The sequence below is a fragment of the Somniosus microcephalus genome, chromosome 2 (genome assembly GCF_052327205.1).
Source record: "Somniosus microcephalus isolate GS21.2 chromosome 2, FLI_Smic_1.0, whole genome shotgun sequence".
NCBI classification, from domain to species: Eukaryota; Metazoa; Chordata; class Chondrichthyes; order Squaliformes; family Somniosidae; genus Somniosus; species Somniosus microcephalus.
This window is the reverse complement of record NC_140988.1, coordinates 260,069,341-260,083,556: the sequence shown is the minus strand read 5'-3', so window position 1 is coordinate 260,083,556 and position 14,216 is coordinate 260,069,341. Positions and strand designations below refer to the sequence as shown.

General features: G+C 43.6%; 1 protein-coding gene across 1 annotated transcript in view; it reads left to right on the top strand.

The window, feature by feature from the left end:
- The window catches only part of ipo11 (importin 11), an 880,228-nt gene that overhangs the window by 93,456 nt on the left and 772,556 nt on the right, over window positions 1–14,216 (top strand). Inside the window, exons 4-5 of the mRNA XM_085965921.1 lie at window positions 6,993–7,065; window positions 11,315–11,518. Of these exons, the coding sequence (XP_085822047.1) occupies window positions 6,993–7,065; window positions 11,315–11,518 (277 nt within the window). The remainder of the gene's footprint in view (window positions 1–6,992; window positions 7,066–11,314; window positions 11,519–14,216) is intronic.

Sequence of the window (14,216 nt, the reverse complement as noted above, 5' to 3'; positions counted from 1 at the left end):
CATTATTTTTCTTCTCTACCAAAATGACAGCAGTTGTGATGGCGAACTCGCCATGCTCAGAACAGCAGATGTAAACCTGTATTTTACCACTCAGACACTGCATGACAGCATTAACTGTTTGCACCAGCACCTACAAAATAAAACTTCTTTATTAATGTAATAATGAGAAAACACCTACAAAATAAAACTTCTTTATTAATGTAATAATGAGAAAACACTGGGTCAATGTAGAGTACTATTGATTCAGTGTTAATTACAACTCGAGTTATTAAATTCTGCCTCTGACTTTGGTATGTTTTTCATTTTTACAATTTCTTAAAAGAACTAATTTCTCTGCTTTGTCAACAAGCTGACCTGTTTTTGCTGGAATGGCTGATCTGTTTTAGCAAGATTCCTCCTGAGCTGCTGTCAGCATCTGGGAGAGCTACTTAATGAGCCATGATTGGTTCCTCTTCTGGGTTTTTACAAAAGCTTAGCTTAAAAACTCAAAATACTATATAAAAATCTATTTGTTTAGGTTGTGATTTGAACTTGAGATTTTGAAAACTACCGGGCTCTTTGCATAACCATGACTTTGGTATCAATATTTTCTTTTCCCACCGGCAGGGCAGATCTACCAGAGATGGTGGCACAGTGGTATACAGTTGTGAGGGAGTGGCTCTGAGAATCCTCAACATTGACTCTGAACCCCATGAAGTCTCATGGCATCAGATCAAATATGTGCAAGGAAACCTCCTGCTGATTACCACCCACCGCCCTCCCTGAGCTGATGAATCGGTACTCCTCCATGTTGAACACAACTTGGAAGGAGCACTGAGGGTACTCTCGGTGGGGGAACATCATCAATGTTTATAATCAAGAGTGGCTCAATAGTGCCACCAACTGACCGAGCTGGCTGAGCCCTGAAGGACATAGCTGCCAGCTTGGCCTTGGGGCAGGTGGTGAGGACACCAACATGAAGGAAAAACCTACTTGAGCTCATCCTCACCAATCTACTTGTTGCAGATGCATCTGTCCATGACAGTATTGGTAGGAATGACCACCGAACAGTCCTTGTAGAGACGAATTCCTGTCTTCACACTGAGGACAGCCTCTATTGTGTTGTGTGGCACTACCATCGTGCAAAATGGGATAGATTCAAAACAGATCGCGCAGCTCAAAACTGGGCATCCATGAGGCACTGTGGGCCATCAGCAGCAGCAGAATTGTATTCCACCACAATCTGTAACCTCATGGACCGGCATATTTCTCCTCTACCATTACCATCAAGCCAGGCGACAAACCCAGGTTCAATGAGGAGTGTAGAAGAGCACGCCAGGAGCAGCATCAGGCACACCTGAAAATGAGGTACCAACCTAGTGAAGCTACAACACAGGACTACATAATTGCTAAACAGTGCAAGCATGCTGTAGACAGAGCAAGAGAACCTACAATCAACAGATCAGATCAAAGCTCTGCAGCACATCTAGTTATGAGTGGTGGGGGACAATTTAACAACTAACTGGAAGAGGAGGCTCTATGAATATCCCCACCCTCAAAGATAGCGGAGCCCAGCACGTGAGTGCAAAAGACAAGGCTGAAGTGTTCGCAACCATCTTCAGCTAGAAGCACTGAGTGGATGATCCATCTCGGCCTCCTCCTGAGTTCTCCACCATTACAGAAGCCAGTCTTCAGCCGATTCGATTCACTGCACTTGATATCAAGAAATGGCTGAGCACACTGGATACAACAACATCAGACAACATCCCGGTTGTACTGCTGAAGACCTGTGCTCCAGAACTAGCTGCGCCTCTAGCCAAGCAGTTCCAGTACAGCTACAACGCTGGCATCTACTCTACAAAGTGCAAAACTGCCCAGGTATGTTCTGTCCACAAAAAGCAGGACAAATCCAATTCTGCCAATTACTGCCCATCAACGTACTCTCAATCATCAGCAAAGTGATGGAAGGTGTCATCAACAGGGCTATCAAGTGGCACTTGCTCACTAATAATCTGCTCATCGATGCTCAGTTTGGGTTCCGTCAGGACCACGCGACTCCAGACCTCATTACAACCTTGGTCCAAACGTGGACAAAAGAGCTGAATTCCAGAGGTGAGGTGAGAGTGACATCAAGGCAACATTTGACCGTATGGCAGCAAGGAGCCCTAGTAAAATTGATGTTATTGGGGATTAGTGATAATGTTCCTCTTAAAATTTTTTGTGTGTGCACGGCACCTTTAAGGGGTTGCATGGCCCATTCAAATTTTTCCTATTTAATAGCCGGTGAGCTGCAAAGAGCTGCACGGCCACATGGGATACAAAGGGAATCAGGGTGAAATCTCTCCTGGCTGGAGTCATACCTAGCACGAGGAAGATGGTTGTGGTTTTTGGAGGCTAATCATCTCAGTCCCAGGACATCGCTGCAGAAGTTCCTCAGGGCAGTGTTCTCGACCCAACCATCTTCAGCTGCTTCATCATTGATCTTCCCTCCATCATAAGGTCAGAACTGGGAATGCTGGCTGATGATTGCACAGTGTTCAGTTCCATTTGCAATTCCTTCATTAATGAAGCAGTCGTCCGTGCTGTGTTCAACAAGACCTGGACAACATTCAGGATTGGGCTGATGTGTGGCGCAACTGTTACTTGCACTTAATTGCCAAGCAATGGCCAACAAGTGACCGTCTAGCCAAAAGCAAAATACTGCGGCTGCTGGCAATCTGAAGTAAAAGCAGAAAATGCTGGGAATACTCAGCAGGTGAGGCAGCATCTGTGGAGAAACAGAATTGACGAAAGGTCATCGACCTGAAACGTTAAATCTGTTTCTCCACAGATGCTGCCTGACCTGATGAGTATTTCCAGCATTTTCTGTTTTTATTTGAGAGTCTAACCACCTCCCCTTGACATTCAGTGGCATGACCATCATAAAATCCCTCACCATCAACATCATGGAAGTCACCATTGACCAGAAACTTAAGTTGACTAGCCACATAAACTGTGGCTACAAGATCAGGACAGAGGCTGCGTATTCTGCGGTGTCTCACCACCTGACTCGACAAAGCCTTTTCGCCATCTACAAGGCACAAGTCAAGAGTGCCTTGGAATACGCTCCACTTGTCTGGATGAGTGCAGCTCCAACAACACTCAAGAAGCTTATCCAGGGCAAAGCAGGCTACTTGATTGGTACCCCATCCACCACCTTAAACGTTTACTCCCTCCACCACTACCACCGATGCACCATGGCTGCACTGTGTACAATCTACGAGATGCTCTGCAGCAACTCACCAAGTCTTCTTCGACAGCACCTCCCAAACCCACAATCTCTCTACCGCCTAGAAGGATAAGGCGCATGGGAATACCACCACCTTCAAGTTCCCCTCCAAGTCACACACCATCCTGACTTGGACTTTTAACACCTTTCCTTCATCGTCTTGGGTCAAAAACCTGGAACTTCCTACCTACCAGCACTGTAGGAATTCCTTCACCACATGGACTGCAGCGGTTCAAGAAGGTGGCTCACCATTACCTTCTCGAGGGCAATTGGGATGGGCATTAATTGCTGGCCTCACCAGTGACGGCCACATCCCGTGAATGAATAAAAAAAAATATGAAAAGTTGTGGCAATAGCAAAGCAACAAGGCCTATAGAATACCAGAATGTTATATTCTCAAACATAAATTTATTTTTGAGCACTGTACCATTATGGTACTTTGTTATAACTTTATAAAAATTACTGCTCTTTTTCTGACTGCTTTGATAATTTCTACAAGCAAGCAGTTCTGTACCAAATAACACACTTTGAACTATGATAAGGCAGGATCTGGCCAAAGTGGACTGGGAGCAGCTACTTATGGGAAAATCCACATCAAAACAGTGGGAGACTTTCAGAAGGGAAATAGAGAGAGTACAACGCCAACATGTTCCTGTAAAGGTCAAGGGTGGGACCAACAAGCAAAGGGGGAACCTTGGATGACAAGGGAGATACAAAAATGCATTAGGAAAAAAAGGGGGGCTTTTGGCAGTTACAAAAGACTAAAGACGGAAGAAGCCCTAGAGGAGTATAAAAAGTGCAGGGGCGTACTTAAAAAGGAAATTAGGAGGGCGAGGAGGGGCCATGAAATAACACTGGCGAGCAAAATAAAGGAAAATCCTAAGATGTTTTATAAGTATATTAAGGGCAAGAGGATAACCAGGGAAAGGGTAGGGCCCATTAGGGACCAAAGTGGCAATCTGTGTGTAGAGCCAGATGAGGTCGGCGGGGTTTTAAATGAATTTTTTGCATCTGTGTTCACTATGGAGAAAGACGATGCAGACATAGAAATCGGGCAAGGGGACTGTGACATACTTGAACATATTAGCATCGAGAGGGAGGAGGTGCTAGCGGTTTTAGCAGGCCAAAAAGTGGATAAATCCCCAGGCCCGGACGAGATGTATCCCAGGCTGCTGTGGGAGGCAAAGGAGGAGATTGCAGGGGCTCTGACACAAATTTTCAGAACCTCTCTGGCCACAGGGGATGTACCAGAGGACTGGAGAACAGCTAACGTAGTACCATTATTCAAGAAGGGTAGCAGGGATAAACCAGGGAATTACAGGCCAGTGAGCCTAACATCTGTGGTAGGGAAATTATTGGAAAAAATTCTGAGGGACAAAATTAGTCTCCACTTGGAGAGGCAAGGATTAATCGGGGATAGTCAGCATGGCTTTGTCAAGGGTAAATCATGTCTGACAAATCTGATTGAATTTTTCGAGGGGGTGACTAGGGGGGTGGATGAGGGAAATGCTGTGGATGTGGTTTACATGGACTTCAGTAAAGCTTTTGACAAAGTCCCGCATAGGAGACTGGTCAAGAAGGTAAGAGCCCATGGGATCCAGGGTGCCTTGGCGCGTTGGATCCTAAACTGGCTGAGTGGCAGGAGGCAGAGGGTGATGGTCGAAGGTTGCTTTTGTGACTGGAAGCCTGTGTCCAGTGGGGTACCTCCGGGATCGGTGCTGGGTCCCTTGTTGTTTGTGATCTACATAAATGATTTGGATGAGAATGTAAAAGGTATGATCAGTAAGTTCGCAGATGACACGAAAATTGGTGGGGTGGTAAATTGCGAGGAGGAAAGCCTCAGGCTACAGGACGATATAAACGGGTTGGTCAGATGGGCGGAAAAGTGGCAAATGGAATTTAACCCTGAAAAGTGCGAGGTGATGTATTTTGGACGGACAAATAAGGCAAGGGAATACACAATGAGTGGTAGGACCCTAGGAAGTACAGAGGGTCAGAGGGACCTTGGTGTACATGTACATAGATCCCTGAAGGCAGCGGAACAGGTAGATAAGGTGGTTAAAAAGGCATATGGGATACTTGCCTTCATTAGCCGAGGCATAGAATATAAGAGCAGGGAGGTTATGATGGAGCTGTACAAAACGCTGGTGAGGCCACAGCTGGAGTACTGTGTGCAGTTCTGGTCGCCTCACTATAGGAAGGATGTGATTGCTTTGGAGAGGGTGCAGAGAAGATTCACCAGGATGTTACCTGGGATGGAGCGCCTCGGCTATGAAGAGAGGCTGGACAGGCTGGGGTTGTTTTCCTTGGAGCAAAGAAGGCTGAGGGGGGACCTGATTGAGGTGTACAAAATGATGAGGGGCATAGATAGGGTAGATAAAGAGGAACTTTTCCCCTTAGGGGGGTCAATAACAAGGGGGCATAGATTCAGGGTAAGGGGCAGGAGATTTAGAGGGGATTTGAGGAGGAACTTCTTCACCCAGAGGGTGGTTGGAATGTGGAACTCAATGCCTGAAAGGGTGGTAGAGGCAGGAACCCTCACAACATTCAAGAAGCATTTGGATGAGCACTTGAAATGCCATTGCATACAAGGCTATGGACCAAATGCTGGGAAATGGGATTAGACTGGACAGGGATGGATGGGCGGCGCAGACACGATGGGCCGAAGGGCCTCTTTCTGTGCTGAAAACTGTATGACTCTTAATTTCTTATATAGTGATATAAAACCACATGAATAGCAGATTTGGTATAATTAGGGAGATGTGGTTCATAGCACGTTTAGTAGCATGCATTAATGCATAGATTATAGAAATAAAAACAGAAAATGCTGGAAATACTCAACCGATCAGGCAGCATCCGTGGAGAGAGAAACAGTTAACGTTTCAGGTCCATGACCTTTCATCAGAACAGTTCCAAGCTCTCTCTTTCCACCCGCTCTCTTTGACTCCCTATGTTGACCACTTTCCTCTCGACTTTCCGCTCTCTGTCTCGCACTCTCGACCCTTTCAGGTGCAGCCTTATAACATTTTAGCTTTAATATTCTGTCTTTTATGGAAGTGTTGCGGTGAGCGCTTGCATGTTGTAATATTGCTTCTCATTGGGTTATTGTATGTGTTAAATTTATTTTAAGGCACTCTTAATATTTTGTGATGTTTTGATGTACATATTGGAGCATCCTATGACTTAAAATCTTTGAAGTCTGCAAATCCAGATAGGATATCCTAGAAAGCAGGATGGGTGGATCAGTATTTATTTCTATACAGGTAATAGTCAAGTTACGTAATCTTGTCAATACTGAGCAGAGTTTTAGATTCATTAGTCTCCTGATGCTACTGTTACTAAATTTATTTAAATTTATAACCTCTACTATTATGTTTTTTTCAGCGGTACATCATCTGTAACTGCTGTCAATCTTGCCTTTCCTGTTTGCATCTTCTCCCACTGATCTCCACTTCACCCCATCATTACCATCATCAAAGTTTTCTGCTGTAGATTTGCATTGTTTGAAAGCTCTGAGGATTGTCAAAATCACCTTGTTATGCAAACACACAAAGGGCTGTTTGACAAGAAAACCATGTGTCCTGTTATCAGTATTTGTATTATTGTACTTAAAAGCTATTTTTTTAAGCATGAATAACTTCATAAATAATGTGGGTGTGTCATTAACATGTATTTGTTGCATGAATTATTTGACTAGTTATAGACTACAGTGGCTATATATAATTCTTTTTGTTAATTCTTACAGTGCTCTATCAGAAGAAGAGAAATCCTCATTGCGTGCAGGGCTGATTGCCAATTTTAATGAACCAGTCAATCAGGTTGGTGATGAAATGAATTTGTATGGCTGCTACCTGTTATTTGTATATATGGCACGGACTCGATGGACCGAATGGCCTCCTTCTGTGCCTCTATGACTCTAAATGACAATTTCTTTTTCTCCCTTCCATGGAAGAAATTACCATGTAATTTAGTCAGCATAAAAGCAAGGAAGAAAAATTGTGCTATATGGCTATATAACACGAGCATATATAATGTGTGCCTCGGTCCACCAACAAATAGGGAACGGTAGCATAGTGGTTATGTTACTAGACTAATGATCCAGAGACACGATTTCAAATCCCACCATGGTAGCTGGGGAATTTAAATTCAATTAATTAAATAAATCTGGAATGAAGAGCTAGTATCAGTAATGGTGTCCATGAAACTATCGGATTGTTGTAAAAACCCACTAATGTCCTTTAGCGAAGGAAATCTGCCACTCTTACCTGGTCTGGCCTTTGTGACTCCAGACCCACAACAATGTAGTTGACTCTTAACTGCCGTCTGAAATGCAAGCCACTCAGTTGTAACAAACCGCTACGAAAAGCAATAAGAATAAAACCGGATGGACCACCCGGCATCGACCTCGGCACCGGCTATGGACACGACAACAGCACACCCAGCCCGGTCAATCCTGGAAAGTCCTCCTCACGAATATCTGAGGACTTGTGCCAAAATTGGGAGAGCTGTCCCACAGACTAGTTGAGCAACAGCCTGACGACGTCAGACTCTCAGAATCATACCTTTCAGCCAATGTCCCAATTCCTCTATCACCATCCCTGGGGATGTCCTATCCCACCGGCAGGACAGACCCACCAGAGGTGCCGGCACAGTGGTATACAGTTGAGAGGGAGTAGCCCTGGGAGTCCTGAACATTGACTCCGGACCCCATGAAGTCTCATGGTTTCAGGTCAAGCATGGGCAAGGAAACCTCATGCTGATTTCTACCTACCACCCTTCCTCAGCTGACGAATCAGTACTCCTCCATGTTGAACACCACTTGGAAAAAGCACTGAGAGTAGCAAGGGCACAGAATGTACTCTGGGTGGGGGACTTCAATTTCTTGGTAGCACCACTACTGACCAAGCTGGCCGAGTCCTGAAGGACATAGCTACCAGACTGGGGCCTGCAGTAGGTGGCGAAAGAACCAACACGAGGGAAAATCCTACTTGACCTCGTTCTCGCCAATCTACCTGTCGCAGATGCATCTGTCCATGACAGTATTGATAGCAGTGACCACCGCACAGTCCTTATGGAGACGAAGTCCCATCTTCACACTGAGGACACCCTCCATCGTGTTGTGTGGCACTGCCACCGTGCTAAATGGGATAGATTCAGAACAGATCTAGTAGCTCAAACATGAGGTGGTGTATGTGCCTTTAAGAGCAATTATGGTGTATGTGCCTTTAAGAGCCCCAGGTGTGCGTAATGCCGGTAATTGCCACTTGGGCTATATAAGCCTGTGTATTGTGTATATCCTTTAGAAACCCCACCCCAGACTTGCTTAGTAAATACCTATGAACCAACTCCTGTCTTCAGTGTCTTTATCTACACACGGACACTACACTGTGGGCCATCAGCAGCAGCAGAATTGTATTCCACCACAATCTGTAACCTGTCCACAAAAAGGACAAATCCAATCCGTCCAATTACCGTCCCATCAGTCTACTCTCAATCATTAGCAAAGTGATGATTGACAGTGCTATCAAGCGGCACTTACTCACCAATAACCTGCTCACCGATGCTTAGCTTGGGTTCTGCCAGGACCACTCGGCTCCAGACCTCATTATAGCCTTGGTCCAAACATGGACAAAAGAGCTGAATTCCAGAGATGAAATGAGAGTGACTGCTCTTGCCATCAAGGCAGCATTTGACAGAGTCTGGCACCAAGGAGCCCTCGTAAAACTGAAGTCAATGGGAATCAGGGGAAACACTCTCCACTCGCTGGAGTCATACCTAGCACAAAGGGAGATGGTTGTGGTTGTTGGCGGTCAATCATCACAGCCCCAGGACATCGCTGCAGGAGTTCCTCAGGGCAGTGTCCTTGGCCCAACCATCTTCAGCTGCTTCATCAATGACCTTCCCTCCATCATAAGGTCAGAAGTGGGGATGTTCACTAATGACTGCACAGTGTTCCATTCCATTCGCAACTCCTCAGATAATGAAGTTCATGCCCGCATGCAGCAAAACCTGGACGACATTCAGGCTTGGGCTGATGAGTGGCAAGTAACATTTGCGTCACACAAGTGCCAGGCAATGACTACCTCCAACAAGCGAGAGTCCTAACCACTGCCCCTTGACATTCAACGGCATTACCATCGCCAAATCCCCCACCATCAACATCCTGGGGGTTACCATTGAGCAGAAATTTAACTGGACCAGCCGCATAAATACTGTGGCAACAAGAGCAGGTCAGAGGCTGGGTATTCTGCAGCAAGTGTCTCACCACCTGACTCCACAAAGCCTTGCCACCATCTACAAGGCACAAGTCAGGTATGTGATGAATTACTCTCCACTTGCCTGGATGAGTGCAGCTCCAACCACACTCAAGAAGCTCGATGCCATCCAGGACAAAGCGGCCCGCTTGATTGGCACCCCATCCACCACCTTAAACATTCACTCCCTCCACCACCAGCGTACCGTGGCTGCAGTGTGTACCATCTATAAGATGCACTGCAGCAACTCGCCAAGGATTCTTTGGCAGCACCTCCCAAACCCATGACCTCTTCCACCTAGAAGGATAAAGGGCAACAGGTGCATGGGAACACCATCACCTGCAAGTTCCCCTCCAAGTTACACACCATCCTGACTTGGAAGTATATCACCGTTCCTTCATCGTCGCTGGGTCAAAATCCTGGAATTCCCTCCGTAACAGCACTGTGGGAGTACCTTCACCACATGGACTGCAGCGGTTCAAGAAGGTGGCTCACCACTGCCTTCTCAAGGGCAATTAGGGATGGGCAATAAATGCCGGCCTTGCCACCGACGCCCACATCCCGTGACTGAATAAAAACAATTGTAGAACTGAACTACTGTAATGCTGCAAATAATTTTTTTTAATTTGTGACATTTCCTGGACTGCTAATGTTTGCATATCTTTACAAATATATTCTCAGAAGTATTTAAATCAAAATATCTTGTTTCAGAAAGGTAAATTGGAGCACCAGTGGGTGGAAAAAATGTTCTTTATCTGGTTTCTTAGGAGCTACAATCAAGATGTTTGTATGTGTTTGTATGTACGTGTGTTAATACGGATATGTATGTATGTCTAGATTCAATAACTGGTTTCGCATTATTTCCTACAACATGTGTAGTGAGCATTTCATTCAGTATTGCTTTGTGGGGAGCCACTGGTAGTTGAAAAATGAAACCGCTGTGAGCTTATGTTCACTTGCTCTATTTGTAACCATTGTAGCTCCCTGATGATGACCGCTCAAACATTTTGGGCATTGACAGTATAAAAAACCTACTTGCTGGTGGTGTGAATGAATGACCCGATAATCTGTTAATTGAGAAGAATGTTGGCCAGAATACTGAGAGAATCCCCTTATCTTTGAATAGTGCCATGGGGTTCTTCACATGCAGCTGATGAAGGAGATGGGGCCTTGGTTTTACACCTCATCTGAAAGGTGGCACCTCTGATTATGCATTGAAGTTCTAATTTTGTGGCCAGGCTATCACTTCTCTGTATTTCTGGGTTTTTAAGAGTTTGCGGAGTCTAGCACAGCTTAGATCATCTTCACTAAGTTCACTCCTCTGCATATTTTTAGTCAGAGTTCAGAATTAACTTGTGCGTTTTCTATATTTTCTGCTGAGCAAGGGTGCAATATTCTATCTGGGTGGTTTTAGGATTTGTAGAACATGGAAATTACTTTTTCAGTCATCTGTACCCATTGGATGCACCAGCATTGACTGAAAATTAGTACAAATCCATGATGATTAGCACCTTTATACGTGTCTTTATGCATTTCTGATTTGACGAAGTTTACTGTGAATAACCCATTACAAACCAAATGAAATGTATTTATTGTTATTGAAATTAGTTATGCAAAAATTTCCTTTTTAAACCCGGAAGCCGATGTTAAAGGGTGTGTATTCATCATTTCTGAAAACTACTCATTCATTTTGAAGAGCATAACACCATTGTTAATTTTTTAAGAGGTTCAGCACTTAAAAAATGTAGTTCTTTCACAGACTACTCCCGAGTTCAATGATATAGCCTGTTTGTGGTATTTGTCTTTTTTACAGATTGCAACCCAAATTGGAGTACTGATTGCTAAGGTTGCCAGGTTAGATTGCCCTCGGCACTGGCCAGAACTAATTCCCACACTGCTGGAATCTGTTAAAGTGCAGGATGATCTACGTCAACACAGAGCACTGCTTGCCTTTTATCACGTCACCAAGACTCTGGCGTCCAAAAAACTGGTAGCAGATAAGAAGCTATTTCAAGATGTAAGTATTTTTAAACATTCAGTGGTAAAGGTTTGCATTCATGCAGTTCTCTTCATGTAAAAGAACATCTCTAAGCACTTTTAAGGCAGAGGGAGTATTTGAGTGGGTGAAGCAAAGGCATGGTTCAAGAGATGGTTTATGGGTGGCTTTTGAAGGGAGGGAGGAAGGTAGCACGGCAAAATGATTTTGGGAGAAAATTCCAGAATTCTACAACGTGGATAGGAATTTGATTCAATGAAAAATAGAGGAGTGGTCACTGAAATGTCTTTTGATTGGAGGGATATAAAAAGTGGTGTTCCCCAGGGGTCAATGTTTGGACGAGTGTTTTTTTTCAATATATGTAAATGATCTGAATTTAGATATAGGGAGCACAAGGTCAAAATTTGCCAACAATACAAAAATAGAGAGCGTGTTTAACCAAAGAGGACTTTGAGACTTTAGGAGAACATAAAGGTTAGTAGATTAGATTAAATTAATGCAGATAAATGTGAGGTGATACATTTTAAGGGTAAGACTAAGGAAAGGGCAGGTACACTAAATGGTAAAACTTTAAAATGAGTAATGGGACAGCGAGATTTGGAGATTCAGATGCACAGATCTTTAAAAGTGGGAGGACAAGTTGAGAATATTTTTTAAAAAAGTACAGGACCCTAAACTTTATAACTGGGTTACTGAGTCGAGAAGCACAGAAGAAATGCTAAACCTACACAAATTATTGGTGAGGCTGCAGTTAGAATATTCAGTTTTGGATGGCCACTGTGGAGAGGATGCAATAGAAATTCACTAAGGGACAAGAGGCTTTAGTTATGAGGGGAGATGAAAGAAACTTTATTAATAAAGTTTATTGGCTTCATCAATCGAGGCATGGAATAGCAAAGCAAGGAAGTTATGCTAAACCTTTAAGTCCCTGCGAAGGCCTCAGCTAGAGTATTGTGTCCAGTTCTGGGCACCACACTTTAGAAGGATGTCAAGGCCTTGGAGATGCTGCAGAGGAGATTTACCAGAATTATACCAGGGATGTGGGACTTCAGTTATATGGGGAGACCAGAACATGTGGGATTGTTCTCCTTGGAGCAGAGAAGGTTAAAGGGAGATTTAATAGAGGTGTTCAACATTCTGAGGGGTTTTGATTGAGTAAATAAGGAGAAACTGTTTCCACTGATGGGAGAGTTGGTAACCAGAGGACACAGATTTAAGATAATTGGCAAAAGAACCAGAGAGGAGATGAGAATTTTTTTCAAGCCGTTGTATTCCAGTCCCCTTTTAGATGAAGACTAATGTTCCATTAACCTTTTAAATAATTTTTTGTATCTGTCCATTATATGTTAATTATTTTGTACATGGACCCCTAACATGTATCACTAACATATAATGGACAGAAACAAAAATGAAATATGTTTGTTCCTCCACAGTTCCGAGCTTCTCACCATTTATACAGTAGTCTGATCTCTTTCTTGGGCCCAAAGTGGATGACCTCACACTTCCTCACATTGAACTCCATCTGCCACAGTTTTTCCCACTCACTTAATCTACCAATGCAAAATCTGTTCTGCCGAAAACCAGTTTGCTCTGCAGAGTCTGCCATTAATAGTTGGCCTAATTCTGTTTAGGATAATAGTACAGAAATGTTTGTCAGGGGCAGAGAATAATATGATATGTCAGTTGTTGCAATCACTTCTGACCCCCTTGGGGAATTTTGACAATGATTCCTTTTGTCTAAACTCTTGGTATTACTTGTTGATGTGTAGGTATAATCATAAGTTGTGCAATGTAAATACATTATGACATGTAATATCTAAAGTTATTTTCCTGCAAATTGAATAAAAAATTATTTTGGCCGTATTCAAAAAGAGAGGGAACATTTAATCTCCTGTTCTTTGTTGCCACTGAATAATAAAATAATAGTGCTGGTGTTCAGTGTGAAATGTGTACTGATTCAGTGATGACGACCTTCTCTAACAGCACAATAATACTGAAAAACATGTTTTCACCAGGTGTGGAATGTTACAGTGCAAGTGGTTGTCTGTTGAAGAGCAACATAAACTACCTTTAGATATGCATAGTGCTGTGTAATCCTCCTAGTATAAATGGGAAAGATTACAGTGCAGCCATAAATTCAACAGGAAAATATTTATCGGAGCATAGGAACAGGAGTAGGCCATTTAGCCCCTCGAGCCTGTTCCACCATTCAATGAGATCATGGCTGATCTGCAACCTAACTCCAAATACCCGCCTTTGCCCCATATCCCTTAATACCTTTAGTTAACAAGAATCTACCAATCTCAGATTTAAAATTAACAATTGATCTAGCATCAATTGCCATTTGCGGAAGAGTGCTCCAAACTTCTGCCACCCTTTGTATGGATAAATGTTTCCTAACTTCACTCCTGAAATGTCTGGCTCTAATTTTTAGACTATGCCACCTAGTCCTAGATTCCCCAATCAGTGGAAATAGTTTCTCTCTATCTACCCTATCTGTTCCCCTTAATATCTTGAAAACTTCGATCAGATCATCCCTTAATCTTCTAAATTCCAGGGAATACAACCCCAATTTGTGTAATCTCTCCACATAATTTAACCCCTGCAATCCAGGTATCATTCTGGTAAACCTATGCTGCACTCCCTCCAAGGCCAATAATATCCTTCCTAAGTTTTGGTGCCCAGAACTTCTCACGGTACTCCAGGTGTGCTCTAACCA